At 42.0% G+C, this 21,374-nt stretch overlaps 1 protein-coding gene across 1 annotated transcript in view; it reads right to left on the bottom strand.

Moving 5' to 3' along the window:
- Positions 1 to 21,374, bottom strand: part of neurl1b (neuralized E3 ubiquitin protein ligase 1B) — a 65,396-nt gene that overhangs the window by 17,878 nt on the left and 26,144 nt on the right. The window contains exons 2-3 of the mRNA XM_080201638.1: positions 19,568 to 20,128; positions 457 to 1,164 (exon numbers count right to left, since the gene is read on the bottom strand). Of these exons, the coding sequence (XP_080057764.1) occupies positions 457 to 1,164; positions 19,568 to 20,128 (1,269 nt within the window). The remainder of the gene's footprint in view (positions 1 to 456; positions 1,165 to 19,567; positions 20,129 to 21,374) is intronic.

The raw sequence follows: 21,374 nt of genomic DNA, 5'->3' as shown, positions 1-21,374 counted from the left end.
TCTGAACCTTGGGAAAAGTGGAGTTGGGAACTTTTGACAGGTAATTTTAAAAACTCTTATCAATTTCAACTGTCATAACCATATGTGATTTGAAAAGTAGATTATTATTGAAATACTTTGATGGTGGAAGTCACAGCCATTACTACAACTGAATGCAACTGAATTTACAAACAAAATACAAGGACACTTAAATATCTTGATGTCTATATGCAGTCACAACAAAATATGTTTTTGTTTATTAAAATTTCTATATGGTATAAAATAAGAGCTGAGTAAAGAGCCTTTAAGAATAGTAATTTTACATTAGCATTCTACAGGATTCATACCAGCACAGTTCAGAGAGAATGATACTTTCTCAAATTAATTTTTAGGTTGTGTCCCCAGAATCTCACCCAGAAGAATCACTGAGCAGTTAATAGCAGAAACACTTGACATATGGGATAAGCATGTACTTACCCAGTATCCTTAGCTGATTGACCACTCCATGTAAGCTGAAGAACACCCACAGCGACTGAGTGGTGTCCACGCAGACCAGCATCCCTATGTTTATCCCATTAACACGATGATGGAGCTCACCATTAGGCAGAATGGTGAAACTGAAAATATCACCACTGTTGGGCATTGAAAAGCCTCTGTACACCACCCAGTATTCCTTACGATCAAGCAGGAAGTCTGGATCCGCTGGGAGTTCATTTGTTCGCAGAGTGCTGGGATCACATGATGTCACGCCAAAGAGCAGAGCACCATAATATGGTAACCCTAAATGCCCCACCTCCACATACAGGGTCTCCCCAGTGTGCAAAGGCCTATCAGAGAACACCAGGGTCCTAGTACTCTCCTGCCAGTTTGTGCATGCTCCCATTCTGTCCTGAGAAAGAGTGACATCTGGCCCTCGTATATGGTGAAAGTGAAGGTCGGTGTCGAGGAAAGACGGCAAGCCCCGTGAACGAAGCCGTCGGTTGGTACAGCATGGTAAATTATGATTGTCTGCTGCAAGATTTTGAACTTCACCTAAATTTAGGTTTGTGATTTTTGCCACAACAACACTGTTCTCCAGTTCATTATTATTGAAGTTGGCATTGTCATGACTTGTCTGAGGAAGACAACTGTTCAGTCGTGCTGTGTTGAGCCGTGCTGAAGTTATGGTTTCTGCAAACATGCTCTCTGTAATAGAAGCAGAGGGAAACCGTTAATGCTGTGACATCTTTGATCAGAAAATATTTCTTTCCACAGATATTACTATACCTAAGACATATGCAACATTCAGAAACATTAATGAAAGCTGAATTTGACCAAACTCTAATCAATTAGAACATACGTATTTCAATGGTGTGGGTCTGTTCCTCTACATTTTGTTCTGTTTGACTTGTTTCCTGTTTCCTCTCACCTTGAAACTAATTTAGATATATATTCATCAATAACTACTACAGTGGCATCATCAGCTCAGAATTTAATCACTGTATGGAAAAGGTTCTCAACATGTTTTTCCTGTTTTGATGGTATTTTTCCAAACTGAAATTTCTCCTCCCTGTTTCAAAACCAGTGAGTGGGACTTGGAATAGCTGAGAGCCTGCACACATTTGCAGAACAATTGAGTAGAGAATGTTACTGCATTTCGTGCACCTGCTTGCTCTCACACAGCTATATTGTTTGCTAATCAAGGTGAACAATGAAATGGGAAATCAAGGAGTTTATGTTTATGCATGTTTAGGAAACCACATATAATATAGACCTCCTTCAATTGATCCTCCCAGCTCACAATATCAAAAAACAAACACCCACCCTTCGCCACAATGACTTTTCCGATTCCTACATGTTATTACTACCTAGTTCTTACAGCAATGACGAGTATAGAAGCTCAATGTGCTTTATATTGTGCACAATAGCCTTGCCCAGTGGATAGTTTCACGAGATGACTTACAATTACTGACACATGGAAGAATGAATTAATAAAGCTAGTCAATAATTAAATACAAAGATTAAACTCTGGTATTCAACACATATGCCAGAATTAGATCTTCAAGGCTGAGAAGAGAAACTGACAGAAATGAAAAGATCAGACTGGGTTCAAAAATACAGTAGTAGCATATATGACATGGATGGTCCCTTGCATTGTTTGAATTGGAGGTGTAGGGAGAATGTTGCATGACTTCTGTGTCCTAGGTGGCACGGTGACACAGTGGTTAGCGCTGTTGCCTGACAGCTCCAAGGACCCAAGTTTGATTCCAGTTTCAGGTAACTGTCTGTGTGGAGTTTGCATGTTCTACCTGTATCTGCGTGGGTTTCTTCTGGGTGCTCTGGTGTTGTCAGACTTTTTACTGTGCTCCAGTTTCCTCCCACAGTCCAAAGATGTGCAGATTAGGTGGGTTTGGGCATTGGTTAGGTGGATAGACCATGCCAAGTTGCCCCTTAGTGTCCCAAAATGTGTCAGTTAGATGAGGGATTACAAAGATAGGGCAGAGGAGCGGCCTGTGTAAAATATTCTGTCAGGGAGTCAGTGCAGGTTGATGGGCCAAATGGTCCCCTCTGCACAGCAGGGATTCTACAATTCTATGAATCTTGGACAGTCCTTATCCATATCACTGGAAATCAGGTAGCAAAAAAAAATGTTTTTACATGTGTGAAATTCTCCAGCAATTAACACTAAAACAAGCTATTAACCTTGATGGAAACTCAGTCCCAAAATCATTCCAATGGTTATATAAAGGCCTTTAAACTAAACTTTATTCACACATCCTTGGTGATTAAGGGTTTTCTTTGATTAGTGCTGCAACCCACGTTACTAAGTTACCATCGCTAATAATCAATTGTAGACTGTTCTGAAAAGGCTACTTAAGAACATAATTTAACTAAGAGTTTTTATGAGGAAATAGTTATTAGTTTTAGCATTACCATAATTTCAGTTGTCTATGAAAGCTGATCTGACAGGCGTGGGCGGACTGTAAAATCATGGTGTTTTTAGAGCACTCTTCACAGCTGTACTAAGAACTCCAAGCTTTGTTGCAGCAATCATACAGAATATATTACAACATGCTTGGTAGAATTGGAATTTGCATCCTCAGTCGAGCTTCCTGTACCAAGCAATCAGTCCAAATTGAGTTGAATTGATGAAGCTGTCTAAGGAGTACACCAACAGCCTGCTTCACAGGCAGACTTTGAATCATTCATTATACATAAGCTATCACTATTGTTCGTGTACTGAATGATGTAGACTAAAATGCCACATATGGCATTTCTAGCAGGTATTAAATCCATGGTTTAGCTCGATTCCTCAACTATTTCTGTTAACTAGAAACACTGGGAGCTAAATTCGACAGCTCAAGAAAACAGTCACAATGCACAACCTGCATACGTTCATTAATAGGTATTTATTCATATGCATAAATGGACCATTGGCTGAATGGCAGGATGTGACGAGTGGGGGGCTGCAATGGTCTGGGCTGGCACCTCAATGATTTACAAATTACATCAAGGCTTTAGATGGGGGGAGCAAAAAGCACGGTGGGTAAACTTGTAGATGACAAAGATAAGTCAGAAAGTGTATTGTGAAGAAGGCATAAGGAGGCTGCAGATGGATATAAAAAGGTTGAGTAAATCTGGGCAAAAGTCTGGGACATGGAGTATAATGTGGGAAAATGTGAAGTTGTTCGTTTTGGCAGGAATAATAAAAAATAAATGGAGAACGGCTGCAGAAGTCTGAGGTGCAGAGGAATCTAGGTGTTCTCAGGCATGAATCACAAATAGTTAGTGTACAGGCACAACAAGTAATTAAGAAGGCTAATGGAATGCTATCCTTTATTATGAGCAGACCAGCAGAGTATTTGTAACCATAAAAGCTGACCCTGTCTTTATCTCCACCTCTCCTTCCCACATCCTTCATTCTGCACACAGTTTTGATTTGTGAGCTGCAGATGCTGTAAACATGTACCTCTTGCACTCTCTCCATCTTCCCTCCCCATTCTCCCCACTCCACAAACTTACCCTTGAGCTTTTCTCTTTTCAGATACCCATGAAATGCAATTTGGAGCAGCAGTGCAGGAACAGAGAGACAGTGATGCTGAAGACACACCATCACTTGATTTAACATTCACAGCCAACAACCCAATCACTGACAATGGCCATAATTTACAGAATAGCATAGAGATGGGATCTGCATGTGATAAGACAGTGGGCATGAGTCACTTGCGGCCAGGCTAAGGGGCAAAAATATCTGTGGTGCCAGGTCCCTGGAGGAACATAGAGATTCGACTGCACAATACATGGGTGAGAACCTTGATTGCACAGCTGAGAAAAAACGCTACTGGATATGCACAACATAGTGGTTGGTGCATTACTGTTCCTGCTGGGGCGATGGGCGGGGAGGAAGCGGGTCTATCAGGGTGATATCCCGGAGGTTGGGGGGGATGGGGGATGGGGTGCGGTGGTGGCATGAATCACATTTTGCCTTTTTTTTGCACTAAGTGGTATAAGACCACATCTGAAAGCGAATTGAAAAAATGGGTGAAATTCTCTCCAGTTTTCATGCTCGTTTGGCACTTGGAATTTGTTTAAGTTCGCCGCCAACAACAACCCCCCCCCCCACCCCCCACCCCACCACCACCATAACCTCACATTTTCCCACACTATACTCCATCTGCCACCTTCTTGCCCACTCACTTAAACCAGAAGGAGGTCTTGTGGCACAGTGGTAGTATCCCAAAGCTCCAGGCTCATGTCCAATGCCAGGAATTGTTGGCCATGGAAAGGAATATTCATATCATCATTCAGTGGGCTAATTATCAGCTCGAATCCTTCCACCACTTCTCCACTATTCCCCAAAGGGAAGAAAGTGTGTGTGAGGACCTAATTAAAAAAAAATTAACCTGGCAAAATCCTTAGTAAGCTGCTCATGTCCTCCTTACTTTCACATCTAGCTTTATTTCATCGGCAAACCTGGAAGATTACATTTGGTTCCTTCATCTAAATCATTAGTATTGATCGTAAATTGCTGAGTCCCCAGCATTTATCCTCACAGTACCACATTAGCCCCAGCGTACAGATCTGAAAATGACTAATTTGGTTTGACTGTTTCCTATCCTTTAGGGAAGGAAATCTGCCACACTTTCCTTGTTTGGCCTACATGTGACTCCAAACCCACAGCAATGTAGTTGACACTTAACTGCCCTCTAAAATGGCTGAACAAGCCACGTAGTTCAAAGACAATCAGGCAACGAATGCTGGCCTAACCAATAACTCCTGCATCCCATGAAAAAAATTATAACAATTCCTCTGCCCGTGGTAATATATTAACCTCAACAGCATGAGCCCTTTTCTTGTGCAACAACCTTACTGAATCCTTTTGCAAATAATACTACATCCACTGGTTCCTGGGATGACTCTACTTACATCCTCAAACTAACTCTAATAGATTTGTCAAACATGATTTTATTTGATAAATCTATGTTGAATCTGTCTAATCATATTATGATTTTCTAAGTTCAGTGTTACCACTTACTAATGGATCCCAGCATTTTACTGATGACTGACTTCACGGTAGCTCACTCGTCATTCCCCATTTTCTTTTTCCCTGTTTAGTGTAACTACATTTGTCACCTTCAAATTCACTGGGATTGTTCCAGAATCCATGGAATTTTGGAAGCGCACAATCTGCAATCCTAGCAAAACCGAGGGTACACTCTGCCTGTTTCTGTCCGGCATGTAGTTAACTCAGTGTCTTCTCGTACACAACCATGAATGGCCAACTGCAAAATACTTCTAGTTTGGAAGGAGTCAAATACATAAATGCTAATCATCATCGACAATCACTGACAATGCGGCCCTTTTCCTGATCTGAGGTTGCAGTGTGACAGCAGTGGGTGCTGGATTTCAGTGAGAACACACTGACACACGGATGTCACAGATATGCTGAGATTCCACCCCTCGCTTTCCAAAACTTGCGTTGATTTCTGTGCTGTTTGCTCATTCTCCAAATCAGTTAATATTCCAAGCAGAATGCCAGCCACTGTACCCACGTGAATGAACATACATCCAAACAAACATACAACTTAGTAACAGGAAGCTATTTGGTCCATTGAGTCTGCTCTACCATTCCATAAGATCATGGTAGTCTGATTTGGCTCCTACTTTCTTCTCTAACCCTAGACCCTTTGAGTCCCTTGTCTGTCAAAAATCTATCCAACTCAGCTTTAGAAGTATTCAAGGACTCAACCTTAAAAAATATTCAGTGACACAGCCTCTATTGTTCTCTGGTAAGAGAATCCATAGATCAATGAAACTAAGAGAAAAAAGTTCTCCTCATCTCCGTTTTAAATGGGAGCTCCCATATTTTTAAACTGTAATCTCTAGTCTCCCCTGTAAGGGGAACAATCCTTTCAGCATCCACCTGTCAAGTCCCTTCAGAATTTTCCATGTTTCAATAAAATTGCCTTTAATTCTTCTAAACGCCAGTGGATACAAGTCCAACCTATCTAATCATTCCTCTTAAGACAACATCTTCATCCCCAGGAATCAGTCGAGTTGTCCTTTTCTGCACTGCTTCTAATGCAATTAGATCCTTTCTAAAAGAAGGAGACTAAAACAATACTCCAGATGCGGTCTCACCAACATCCTGTAGAAAGAAAACAAAGATTCCCTACTTCAATATTACATTTCCCTTGCAATAAACAACAACACCCCATTTGCCTTCCTAATCACTTGCTGCACCTGCAAACAAACTTCATGTGATTGGGTGCACAGAACAAATGGTTTGTGCAGAATTCTTGAAGTCAGGACAAAGGTCAGACCCTTCTGGCTCCTCGTGCCGACGGGATCTTCTGGTCCTGCTGACGTCGCACCTCCGCTGTGCGTTTTGTCGCAGTATGAGGTAGAGTCAATGGGAAATCTCATTGACAGTGGCTAGATCAGAGACGACGATGTGCTGCCTCTTGCCAAGGGACACACTCTGAGGGGAGGCTAGAGAATCCCACCCAAAGTCATTCAGCATGTGCCCCACCCCTCCCTGCAGACTACAGAGCACACCAAACACTAAAATCGTAGCAATGGCAGAAGAAATCAACCAGCAATTAAAATGAAACTGGTTACACAATCTCTTTAAAGGGGTCCTTCCTACTGCTGAATGGGTATTCAGCAATTTATTAAGATATAGCATTAGTTGAAGTGTTAAGCTTCAAAATAGCAGTTTTTGCTTCAAATTCGATTGCAATATTATGATCTGCCTACTCTGCATATTTCCAATGAGCATTTCCAGTGAGCCCACAATTTGTGTAGAACTATGCAAGTGCCTCAGACACCACTTTTAACCTGAAATGTTGCCCATAGTGCACCAATCACACCTCACGGGATTTTGAAAGTTACCAATGAATCCTTAAAACTGATCTGTTTTCATTGTTGTGCTTGAAACTGTGTTAACTTTTAACTGTCCCTTGGTTATCTGATTTCATTTTACAATGGATAGTCATAGATGCATTCAGAAATGACTGGGAAGTCCCCTCCATTAAAACAACACTGAATCAGAAAAAGCCACATATACAAACAACTAATTGTCATCTTAATTTGTCCCCAAGGAGACTACATGCTGATGTCCGGACATGCAGATAGATTGGGAATGATGTGCTATTTTGATTCCAGATGTTTCCTCCACCTCATGAAGTGGGGAAAGGGAGGACTTTTTCCTGTATTTTCCTCAATGGCAAATCAGTTTTCTTTCCTCTTGTTTTGAACAGTGCAAAATATGTACCAGCCATATGGATTTGTTTTTGCATTAAATAAAGCAACTTCCCCTCGAATCTCCATTGTGGCAGCTAACGTTTCATTTCAGAATCAAATCACATTATGTTAACAGAGGACATGTGTGTTGCTGTGCTGGCCACAGCTTGAGGCAGGGCCACCAATAGCAAACTGCCATGAGCTACTGCACCTTAGAACTATTTGAAAAGATTCATCAATTCAATTGAACACAGATCTTCTGCCATTTCAACACAAATGGATGGTGCTTGCATATTTCAACTACAGGTCCTGTTTCTCACATGGCAATGAATAGTGAATAGAATGGAATGTGAGAAGAAGAACCGAGTGGTTCTTGTGGGTTACAAGACACCCTGTAGCCTCTAAATCTATGATGTGGAGATACCGGCGTTGGATTGGGGTAAACACAATAAGAAGTCTCACAACACCAGTTTAAAGTCCAACGGGTTTATTTGGTAGCAAAAGCCATCAGTTTTCAGAACGCTGCTCCTTCGTCAGGCGAGTGGCGGATCTCCCACTCACCTGACGAAAGAGCAAGTGGCGAAAGCTATTGGCGTTTGCTACCAAATAAACCTGTTGAACTTTAACCTGGTGTTGTGAGGCCTCTGAATCTAGTCAGTGATCAGGTCTGAATGCTTGTCACTGGGGAGTTTACCAGGCTAAGAATACTATGATTAAAGCACAAAGATTACAGGCTGCAGTGCCCAATTAACCATCTATCTGACCTCATGCATCTTATCTTTATTTTTCCTCCACTTAGTTAGGGAACCGCTCATCCAGACATTTCCTCCAATCAAACTCAGCCACAAATTAACAATCTACACATGTCTTTGCTCTGTATTTGCCAGTGATTTGGCTATGTACAGAGGCATTATCTTTATTCACTTTGTTGTCCCACAGAGGTGAATTAGTTCCTAATTTATGTAAAGGAGAGGATTTACCAACTTATCTAATATCCCTACAGCAAATAAGGGTAGTTGTCACATGAAATTTGAACCTTACCTAAATTGCACACTTAAAATTGGGAACAATTTAAAATTAAACAGGCTCCTCTTGAGATATTGTTATAGGAATTGTATTTCACGAACCTACGAAATAGGAGTAGAAGTAGGCCATTCAGCCCTTCGAGCCTACTCTGCCATGCAATAAGATCATGGCTGATCTGTTTGTATTGAGTTCCACATTTCCCATCTACCCCCCCTCCCATAACCTTTGATGTCCATGCTGAACATGAATCTATCTACCTCCATCTTAAAAATATTCAGTGATCCCAACTTCTACCACCTTCTGAGGCAGTTAGTTCCAATGTTGCAGAACACTCAGAGAAAAATATTATCCCCTGAAGTCCAACCACGAGATCCCCATCCTGGGGGGAAAGGGTGAAGCCAACCCCTTTCCCCAGCCTGACTCCATCCAAACCCCAGGGCCCTTGAGTTTAGTTTATTTATTAGTCACAAGTACACTTAGATTAACACTGCAATGAAGTTACTGTGAAAATCCTCTGGTTGCCAAACTCTGATGCCTGTTTGGGTACAGTGAGGGAGAATTTAGCATAGCCAATGCTCCTAACCAGCACATCTTTTGGCCTGTGGGAGGAAACCGGAGCACTCAGAGGAACCCATGTAGACATGGGGAGAATGTGCAAACTCTGCACAGACAGTGACCCAAGCTGGCAATCAAACCCATGTTCCTGCACTGTGAGGCAGCAGTGCTAATCACAGTGCCACTGTGGCACCCTAAGGGATCCTTCCTCTGCAGCCTGGCACTGGCAGAGGGGAAAACAGCCACTGGATCTACCTCTTTGGCCACCCCACCCCTGGTGGGGCCCAAGGTGCCAGGCTTGGGAGTCAGTGCCAGGATACCAGTGCACCATTGGCACTACGAAGGCGCATCACCTGTAGGGGAGCCTAAGTGAGGGGAAGGATGCCTCACATTGCTGAGGGGTTGGTGGTGCTTCCCAGACCCTCAGGGTCCAACACACAAGGACCTGTACAAAAGCCTGCCCAATGCTGATCCCTCTAGTGAGATAGGTGAATAGTGTGAGGGAACTGAATCAGCCTTCAGGTCTGCTAATAATGTATAAAGTAGTGAATTTGAATATTTATCAGATTCCTGCCCACTATGGTTGGGAACCCGATTGGTGTCAGTGGGGTGGGAGCATCATGAGAGGTTTGGCAAATGGCACAAATCCATTTTCTGCTCGATGCCTGATTCTCTGATCCATTGCAGGGGCATTGCAGAGGTTAGCAGGGCAGGAGAATTTCCACCTGTACCATCCCCCCCTCCCCACCTGCCATCTCCATCCTAAAAGGATCACTCCGAATTTTAAAACAGTGCCTTCTAGTTCTGGATTCACATACAAGACGAAACATCCTTTCCACGTCAACACCGTTCAGGATCTTATTTACTTCAATTGAGACATCCCTCACTCTTCTAAACTCCAGTGTAAAAATAGCCCTAACCTAATCTCATAAGACAGCCCACTCATTCCACGTATCAATCCAGCAAACATCCTCTGAGCTACCACCAGTGCGTTTACATCCTTCCTTAAATAAGGAGACCAAAGTTCCAGCAGAATTTGAAATGTGGTCTTGCCAATGCCCTGTGTAACTGAAGCATAACATCTTTTTATTTCATGTTTAGTATCTCTCGTGATCTTAGAGGATGTTCCGACATCTAAAGCGATCCCCAGTTTGCAGGCACATCACACTTATTTGACTGTTGGCGAACTACTCTTGAGATTAAAATTCTGAAACAATTTAATCGCTAACTTGCAACATGCACTAAGCTGTGCAGCGTCCAGTGTGGAGTGAGTAGGTACCCATTTTGATACTTATAATTCTCTAAATGAGAAGGAAAAATCAAGCAAGTTTTTCTGAGTGAATAAAAAGGAGCTACAGCAATTAAACATTTCTGGTACATTATCTTTCATGGCTTTTGTAAAATGTCACAAAGTAATTACCATTTGTTGCCAGCTAAACAAAGGATATTTTCCGACAGCAATTACAAAACGCGCTGTGATTATCTGATTGGATTTGATGTATGTTTCATTCTTGGCAAAAAGAACTTCAATTTATTTCAAAATCAATAGTTTGAGAAATGCTCAGCTCTTTTGAAGTATTCCTTCATTATGAGTTGAACTCAGCTTCAGTTGAGCACACAGTGATTTATTGGTTTGCAACCATCATCATTAGCCCTGGATGCTTTTTTTCTGATGTGGATGTGCCGGCGTTGGACTGGGGTAAACACAGTAAAAAGTCTGGTGTTGTCAGACTTTTTACTGTGCTTTTTTTCTGACAGACTCCATCCCTTCCTTGACTGTAACTCAAGTGTTATTCAGGAGGCAAATCTTTTGGGCAAGCACTGATAAATTTGGAGGAAGGAATGGGATTTCCTATCAAAAGGCAGGAGCAGAGTGACATGATAAAAATCAACATCCTCGGCATGGCAGTAAAATTCTGGAATGTTAAATCATTCCAGATAACTGTCAATAGTGAGTGTACAAATTGGAATTTTACTGTTGAATGGCCTTCAGTCACCAAGCTAAATGAGGCCACTTAAATATGAGGGCATGGTGACTCGAAGGCAATGTTATTTGACAATTTGCCCTTTGAATCGCGTTCGTCACAGTTTTGAAGAGGCATAGTCACATGATAAATCCACACCAAACATTAGGATTTCACACATTTGCTAATTTAATGGTCTACAAGAAACACCAACCTTTTCACTGGGATTAAAGATATCAGCATCAAATATTTAGATTTCTTGTTGGGTGAGACTGACGCATGGATACATCTACATGTTGCTCCAATGACACAGCTGAAAAGACGTAACCTGGAGCAAATCCATAGCAAACGATGGTAACTATGACAACAAAGATCTGTTCTAGAGCTGTCCAGTCCTAGAAACCAGAAAAAGGGTGCAACTTTCAAAGTGCCTTGTCTCCAGTATACTCATCACAAGAACATCTCATTGTGTTCTCAACTCTACTGTACTCTCCAGCCGCCCTTGTCTATCAAAAATTTAACTCAGCCTTGATAGGCTGATATTCAATGACCCCACATCCATTCTGGCAAAGAGAATTCCATAGACTAACAACCTTCTGAGCAAAAAAAGTCCTCACCTCAGTGTTATATGGGAGGCCTCTCATTTTGAAACTGTGTTTAACCTTAGTTCTAGACTCTTCCACAAGGGAAAGCATTTCCTCAGCATCCACCCTGTCAAGTTTCCCTCAAGTTCTTATCTGTTTCAATAAGGTCACTTCTCATTCTTTTAATCTCTAATGGGTATAAACTCAACTTGCTCAATCTTTCCTCATAAATTAACCCTTTCGTCCAATGATTAAATCAAGGGAACTTTCTCTGGACAGCTTCCACTGCAATTATGTCCCTTTTTAAGTAAGGAGACCAAGCCCACACGCAATACTCAATGCAGTCTCACCAATTCCCTGTACAATTGTAACAACACTAAGCTATTTTTATGCTTTTTCTAATTCATGTCCCAGTACACCCAGATCCCTCTGTAAATCAGATTCTGCAATCTCACTTAAACTATCCAAATTCCTTCAAAGACTCTTCATGGCTTCTTCCTACCTATCTTTGTATCATCAGGAAATTTAACTGATGATACAACATTTAGTCCCTTCATCCAAGACATTGATATAAATTGTATATAATTGAGGCCCCTGCACTGATTCCTGTGGCATTCCACAGTATGCCAATTTCAAGATGACCCATTTATCTATACTCTCTGCTTTCTGTTAGCTAACAAATCCTCTATCCATGTTAACATGTTACTGCCACGCCACAAACTCTTATTTTGTGAAGTAACATTTCATGTGGCATCTTATTGAATACATCTTGGAAATCCAAATACATCACATCTCCACGTTCTCCTTATTCACCTTGCTCATTTCTTCCTCAAAGATCTCCAACAAGCTAGTCAAATGCAATTTCCCTTTCACGAAACCATGTTAACTCTGCCTGATTGTATAACAACTTTCTATCTGTTCTGCTGTATCTCCTTAATAATGGATTCTAGCATTTTCCCTCTCACAGATGTTAAGCTACTCCCTCTTTCTTGAACAGAGGTGTCGCATTTGCAATTCTTCAATACGCTGGGACTTTTCCATTATAGAGGAAATTTTGGAAGATCACAACCAATGCATTTCTGCAGTCACTTCTTTTAAGATCCTAGGATGCTGGGGCCTCTGTAAAAACACCTTAGGTATTTGTGGAAAGATGCAAATACCTGCTGCACATTACCAAGGAGTGTCCCCTCTACACACTAACTCAGCAAATGAAGAGGCTATCGTGTGACTTTATGGATTTACTTTTGCTAAATGAATAAATATTCATTTATCATGTTATTGCTTACCTGCTTCTACAGCCCATCATATCGTGGTGGAGGGGTGGGTCTGTAAGTTGCCAGTTTGACTGACAGCTCAAAGAAGTTATTAAGCGACTAGCTGTCTTTAAAGTGGGGCTATGAGTACAAATGTACTGAAATTTGTGAAGTATTGAGTACTTGAAGGGATTTGAATATCTTGAATGGGCTTTTATCAACGAAAGTTTGTCTTCTTTGTAGAGTGAAGCTTTATTTCATCTCAGCATGATTCCTTGTGGTGGATACTAGATAAGGTAGTGTGGAGGTTATAAGGGAAAATAGTGCTTGGTGATATGCAATAGATTGACACAAAGTTGACAGGGCAGCTACAAGAAGCCATAGGGATTGGTGGGGGGTTGGGGGGGGGGAGTCATGTGTTGCCATCAGTTGGTACAATAGTGGCACAGAAACCACCAGGTGCCAAAGGGAGCAGATAGAATGCATGGGTTGGCATGGAGAATATGAGGGGTCATGGAGTGGGTGGGAGCATGAGTTGACATGGATGGGACTTAGGGAGTGTGTGGGGGTGAAGATGGTGTGAGGGTAAGGGTTGCGGACCTACCTGCTTTTATTAAAACTGAAACAAAGTCCCAGAGTAGAAAGGTGAGTATTTTAATCAACCCACCTCAGGATTTGGCAGCCCTTGAATTGTTTCAACATGTACCCCTTGCAAACTGCCCCTTGAACGTAAAGCTGGACATTCTGGGCTGTTTCACCCAAAGGTAGGTGTACTGAGCCAGAAATTTCCCGACTCTGTGTAACCACCTTGGGATCAAATATTTGGGCCAAAATGCGTGTTCAGTACTTCTGCCATTTCCTTGTTTCCCAGTACTAATTTCCCAGCAAACTCTCTAAGGGACCTACACTCACTTTAGTTACTTTTTGTTTAAATACTCGTAGAAATTCTTATTAACTGTTTTATATTTCTAGTTAGCTTTCTCTTGTACACTATTTTCTCCTTCATTTTCAGTAATTTTTTGCTGGTTTCTAAAACCTGTCAAATGTTTTAACTTACCATTAATCTGCACATTAATGTTCACTTTTTGTTTCAATCTGATTCTATTCTTAACCCCCTTAATTATCCATTGATGCTGTATCCGTCTCATAGTCATTCTAAATGGAACATAATTTGCTGAGAATATGAAACATCTCCTGAAAAGCTTTTCATGCTCCTCTACTGACTTACTTTTAAAGGTATTTTCTCCATTCATTGCAACCAACTCTGTCTTCATTCTCATGTAATTGCTTTTAATTAAATTTTAGACAATAGTCTTAGACCCACACTTCACGGGGGCAATTCTCCCAAAGAAATCCAAAGTGCCGAATCCGCTGATTTTTTTAGCATGACTTTCAGAATGTATCTCCCACACTCTGAGCACTGCAGAGTGCCCTAGCATTATTCACCCTGAAAATCAGAGGCCTATTTCCGCTGGAGAGGCTGGCAGCGTAGTGCCGAGTGGGCCATTTTGCATATGTCGATCTGTCAGAGCAGAGATTGGTGCATGTGCACTGGACTCACACTGCCGCTGCCCAATCACTGGCCAGGTCAATTGCTGGCCAGTCCTGTGTCCCCGCGTCGCTGCCCTTCTGATTGCCCCTACCCCCTAATCGCTGGCCTCCTGGATTTCTCTGGACAAGCCCCGATGTCACCTGACCAGCCCTGATCTCCCCGATACCACCCCCCCCCACCCCTGGTAGTCCTGAATCACCCCCGATCCTGGCAGTCCTGAAACTCCCCTGCCACAGTCCCAAACCTTCTCCCTGCAGCCCTGAGTCCCCCAGCAGCCCCGAGAACCCCCCACCGAGCAACATGGATGGCCAGCCCCGATCTCCTCTTCCCTCCATCTGCCACCAATCCTCTGGCAGAGTGGCAGTACGTCCCTCTACTGATCAGCTACCCTATAAGCCTATAACCCTATTAGGCACCACCCCTTTGGCACTGCCTGATGCCTGGTGATAGAGCAACACTGCAGGCTGGAAGAATAATTCCTCCCCCACCCCTCCCCCACATCTACAAACTGAATGTGAAATTCTATCACGTTATGATCACTGTTGTCTCGAGGCTTCTTTAGTATGAGGTCATTCATTAATCCTGTTCCATTGCACAATAGTGATTCTAAAATAGTCTGCTCTCTGGCACTAGAATGCATTGCTCTAAGAAATAATCTAAATACACTGGGCTGGATTCTCCAGCCTCCCAGCTGTACATTTCTTGATGGCGGGAGGTGGCACATCATTCCTTGGTGGCAGGATTCTCTGGTCCCATCACTATCCATAGGATCTCCCATTGATTCCATCCCATGCCACTGAGAATCAAATAATCCTGCCGGCGTGAGCGACCAGAGAATTTAGACCACTTTGTAAACTTAGTTGTCCTGAACACACTCCATGAATTCACGTTAGTCAGGCTGAAAACTGAAACTTTGATTTTCTAGGGAGACAGATGAGGATTTTTCTCACAGAGTAGTCCATAAGGGAGCAAGACCCTACTCAAGTATTCCTGTACCAGCAGAAAAACTCATTTTTAATTAAGTGTTAAAGATAATGGGTGTGTCTTTCAAGTTGTGATGTGGATATGGCGGCGTTGGACTGGGGTAAACACAGTAAAAAGTCTGACAATACCAGGTTTAAGTCCAACCGATTTATTTGATAGTAAACTCACAAGCTTTCGAGGTTAACCTCTTTGTCAGGTGAATGGAGAGCTCTGGCCTCAGACAGAGCATAAGAAGCACAGACAGTTTACAGATTATGGATTAGAATGAAAATCTTCACACCTAACCTGCTATTCAAGTCCTAAAGTGACTGACAATGTGAGTGGAAGGAGCACTGATCACAGGTTAAAGAGATGTGTATTGTCTCCAGACAGTAAGTGAGGTTTTGCAAACCCAGGCAAGTCACGGGGGTTACAGATAGTGCGACATGAACCCAAGATCCCTGTTGAGACCGTCCTCATGTGTGTGGAACTTGGCTATCAGCCTCTGCTCAGCGACTCTGCGCTGTCATGTGTTGTGAAGGCCGCCTTGGAGAATGCTTACCCGAAGGTCAGAGGCTGAATGCCCGCGACCACTGAAGTGTTCGGCAACAGGAAGGCAACAGTCTGACAGTAATCTGTAAACCGTCTGTACTTTATATGCTCTGTCTAAGGCCAGAACTCTCCATTCATCTGACGAAGGGGCAAACCCCGAAAGCTTGTGAGTTTACTATCAAATAAATCGGTTGGACTTAAACCTGGTGTTGTCAGATTTTTTACTGTCTTTCAAGTTCAACAGGGTTGTAATATGAATAGCAGTGAATCAACTGATTTGTACAAACTGAATGATTTCTTTTCATTGGTTTCAAAGGGAATAAAAACAGGGTGCGATATATAATGGATGTCCAATCCACTCCCATCCAGTTGACACCTCTGCTGAAGTTGAAAGTTCTGGCAATATTAATGTAATCTTCAACGAAAAGCACAAAAACATAATTTCCTCTGGACTTTCCTTCTTTCAAGTATAGGGGAAGCAACCCTATTGCACCTTTGTTTGGGTTTTGTTTGATGTAGACTGTTTGGCATGGACACCTGACGACAGGAGTGGATGGCATGGTGGCACAGAGGTTAGCATCCCTGTCTCATAACTCTAGGGACCTGGGTTCGATTCCCAGTTTGGCTCACTGTCTGTGTAAGTTTGCACATTCTCCTGAGGTCTGTGTGGGTTTTCTCCCACAGTCCAAAGATGTGTGGGAGTGTGATTGGCCATGTTAAATTGGCCCTAATTTTGGGGGGATTAGCAAGGTAAATATGTGGGGTGACAGAGATAGGGTGGATACAGTATAGGCTTGATGGGCCAAATGGCCTCTTTTTGTGTTGTAGGGATTCAATGAGATGCTTGTTCCCCACCATTGATATTGCTCAATGGTGGGGAACAAGCATCAGAAAACAACAGCTGGAATTCTCCAGTCTTTCACATCTTGCTGCAAATGCCAGTGATAACGGGGAATTTGGCGCTCAGCTAAATCTCCGTTCACTACTCTGGGACTGGAGATTCCCAGCTGCAGGCAAGGTCGGAGAATCTGGCCCAACATTTCAGCAAAACATACTAGCTGAAGAATGTATTTGGTAAATCATAGGGATGTAAAATAGGGAATAAAGCATGTGTTTCTCTCATCATACACCAATTAGAAAATGGATGGCATTTTGGAAAAAGATGTATCCTTCTGACTGAAATAAAAATGTGGTTTTGGTGAGCAAGTTTGCAGCTGTTTTATTAGGGATTGACAAAATTGGTGTAGAAGAAACACATAACATAGTCAGGAATTATTTTCATCTTCCATTAATCTGTGTCCTCTCTTTCCTCACCTAATTGTGTTCATTAGGTCTTAATCTTACATGGTGTAGCAATGAAAAATATGAGCTGGCACTGATCGGAGAATTTTTATCCCGTTAATTAGGAGGTTGCAAATTATAAGGGGAAAGGAGAACTGTCGTTAAAGCTATTGTACCACTTAACTAGGGAACATATTTTGAGATATCTAATTAGAACGCACATTTCCCTTTCATTCTGTCATGTGTTGCACTGACCATTTTATGTTGTTTAAGAGTTTATTTATCAGTCACAAGTAGACTGTGAAAATTCCCTAGTCGCCACACACCTGCACTGTTGTGGAACACTGAGGAAGAATTTAGCATGGCAAGTGAACCTAACCAACACATCTTTCAACCTGTGGCAGGAAACCCGGAGTCCCCGGAGAAAACCCACGCAGTCAAGGGGAGAACTTACAGACTCTGCACAGACAGTGACCCAAGCCGGAATCAAACCCAGGTCCCTGAACCTGTGAAGCAGCAGTGCTGAACACTGTGCCATTGTGCCACCACATTGTACTCATGGCTGAAGCTACTGAAAAGCCAAATTCCAGAGGGGACTCAATTTATGTTAGATCCACACTAGCATGCATTGCAGGAGTGATGCTGATACTTGACAGATACTTTTTCGAAGTACTGTGCCTCAAAAAAGTCTACGTTGCCCTTTTTGGTCACTTTTGTACAAGCTCACTTCTGAAATATCATGGCTGTAAATTTCCTGTTCCAGATTTACTGGTTTTGGGGTGAGTGTGGTTGGAAAATCCCACCCATGCTCCAGAAATGACATCTTACTCTTATCACATTGGCTCCAGGACGAAATGATATGCTGTAATAAACGCAAAGGTTGCTGCAATCATGATATATTTGCAGTACAGGTGTTATAGTATATAACACATATGATGGGATCAGATAATGATGAAATCACTGCACATCTCAGTTTATACACATCTTTCAATCCCTATTGTTTTGTGACGATGAAGTTGATAATGGTCCATTGAGCATTCGGCCCATCGAGTCTGCACCCACCACAATCCCACCTCGGCTGTATACCCATAACCCCATGCATTTAGTCCCCCTGACACAAAGGGGCAAGTTAACTTGGCCAATCCACCTAACCCACACATTTTTGGACTCAACACCTGTTTGATTTAAGCTAACATTTACATCGCTCTGCTATGCTTCTGTATTCAAATTTTTACATGGAGACAAGAAAACACAAAAGGAGCAGAAATTTTAGGCAACTTCCTCACCCACAGAGCAAAATGCAGGAGTGCTGCTCTGAAACTTATGAAAACCTAAAACTAACAGTTTGAGTTGGTAAATTCTGAAAGGCAGAATTACAACATTAAGAGACTGCAAATTTTCAAATGGATGGATGTGAGGTTTGAAATCTAAAATTATAAAGCAAATGCAGATAATCTCCGTCCTCATTCATGGCTGGGATTCTGAGGTGCTGCTGAAAGTGAACAGTGTTTTGGCTGGAACGCAAATTCTCCATTCTCACTTTCAGTGGGCTGGATACAGAGGAGATCGGAGAACCTCGTTGAAAGAGTGAAAGCACTTAAAGCACTGTGATAACCCTTCAAATGTTTTACTTGATAAAATGTCTGGTTTCATTCCTATGAAATGGGACACGATATGATCTCACAGATATTGACCCAGCCTCTGGACAAAAGCTTGGCCAGAAGTCTCAAATTTTGGTCAATTATTACTGACTTTTTTCACAAAATCATATTTAATTGGATGGCTACTGAAGGTTACACTATCTGTGGTAGTGATGCTTTGATTCTGTAGAAAAGAACACAGCCGATAAAATCAAATTGATTTTACTGATTGGAAATAGAGATCATAGGCTCTTCCACAAAAATTATCAATTCATTCTAAGCCAAAATTCATCAGCATTTTCTTCTCCACCTACCGGGTTGTGGGTCATGCCTTACAAATTACAAACCTTGATCTCGCAGTGACAAATGTGGGTGGGCTCAAGTAATAGGCAACTCAGATTTGTTATGTTATGAGTGTTTTAACAATTATCCGAGATAAGCCACCTCTTCTGTAGAATTGTAGAGATTTTGTTTTTGCTGCTGGAATACTTACCAAGCATTTGGACTTCTTGGGTAATTCCATAAATGTCAATCAATGCCCAGAGTGGTCCTGAAACATTAATGCCACACTGGAAAAGAACAGGGTCTTCATCGTTCACATTGTAAAATACTCGTCCATGTCTGTCCACCCAGAAAGCAAGGACATTGTCCTTCAGAGCAAATCTTTCAGGTAACGCCTTAGCCCAATAACCAGGCCTGGTTACCAAGTCGGGGCATGCATACTTTGGGATGTCTGCAGAGCTCATCAGCGAGGGATCATGACTTGTAAAACCAAACCGTAAAGCACCACTCCAACCATGAAGTACTACTGATAATCGTAATCGCACTTTTTCGTATAGATGAACCGGACGATTGCTGAACGTAACACCGTTACAGAAACTGTTTTTCCGGGTGGCTTTTCTGAAATGCGAGTCCAGACGGACATTTTTGCCTTTGGCCTGTGAATGAAACCTAGGAGGCTCAGCAATGTTTGGATGTGCTCTCCGTTCATGACCACTCGGTGGAACTGTGTAATACTGTCGAGCAGATCCAGAGCGAGCCTGGTGAGTTGCATCTGTAAGATTAAAATTAAACTGCATTAGAGAGGCTCTCAGATTTTACTTCAACATTATTCGTCTATTCCTTCCTGCAAGTAAACCGTTTATCAATAATAACTCTATAAAACTGAACATTATAACTAGTTTTACATTAGTGTCACATTACACAGGTATAGGTTTTATTATTGCTAGGTGCTTATTTGTTTCCTATTCCTTTTTCCCATTTTATTCCAACTCCAAAATACCAGCAGAAATCTTTTCCCAGCAGAATTGCAGGATGAACTACGTCACTAACCCTGAAATGAATATCAGCGCCATTCTGCAACCACCCTGCATGTACTGTAATTCTAAGATGTGGGTAATACCAGTTTCCATTAAATAAAATGGTTCCTCCTCTAAGCTGGTCTGGTGGCTTGGGTAATAGCTGGAGTCCTTGGCCAATACAGGCAGTGAGTTCCTCTTAATATTTAATAGTTCCAGCACTCAAGCTCACACCCTCTTGATTAAATCGTCAGACATCAGAGCTGCAAGCTCATCTTACCAAACAGCACTGTTCAGTAAGAAGTACTCTCTTTGTCAAGCGCCTCATGCAGATTGTTCTTGGCTCAGAAAGAAGAGATTTCTATCTACTGCGACTACTGCAGTGGACAAGTTAACAATATAAACGAATGAAGCCCGCGTTTGGAAATGCCAAAGCATGAACCACCTGAACAGCTTGTGCACTGGAACATTAAATGCTTTCGTTATGAAAAATGCTTGCGTCAATCACATCTCTGCTGATAAAAGGTGGTAACCTTTTTTGTTACATAGTTAACAGTCACAGTGAAAATCATATCCAATCATTTATTTATGTCCTTTCTGTATTGTATATCAGGATACTTTGCAAAGTTTATTTATTAGTGTCACAAGTAGGATTATGTAATATTGCAATGAAGTCACTATGAAAATCCTCTAGTCACTACACTCTGGCGTTCAGGTACACTGAGGGAGGAGCTCCATTTTGAAGCTCCATTTTGTTTACACATTCACATACTTTTGTGACTTGTGTGGCTGTTCACAGGTGTATCTTCAGAATTCAGAAGCCACTGTGCTGTCCCGATTTCTGATTATGGAGGAGGATGAGAAGGAGCACAGGACTGAGCATTTTAGAACTGATTTCTAAAATATAAGACAGCAGCCAGACACATGTTGGAAATCAAATGTATCAACCATCACAGCAATTTCTTATTATTTTCAAACTCCCTTCTTCTAACCTCCACATAT

This window comes from Carcharhinus amblyrhynchos, chromosome 13 (assembly GCF_965287045.1).
Source record: "Carcharhinus amblyrhynchos chromosome 13, sCarAmb.v2.hapA, whole genome shotgun sequence".
In the NCBI taxonomy this organism is placed as follows: Eukaryota; Metazoa; Chordata; class Chondrichthyes; order Carcharhiniformes; family Carcharhinidae; genus Carcharhinus; species Carcharhinus amblyrhynchos.
The sequence above is the reverse complement of the archived record's forward strand: the minus strand, read 5'-3'. Positions and strand labels throughout refer to the sequence as shown.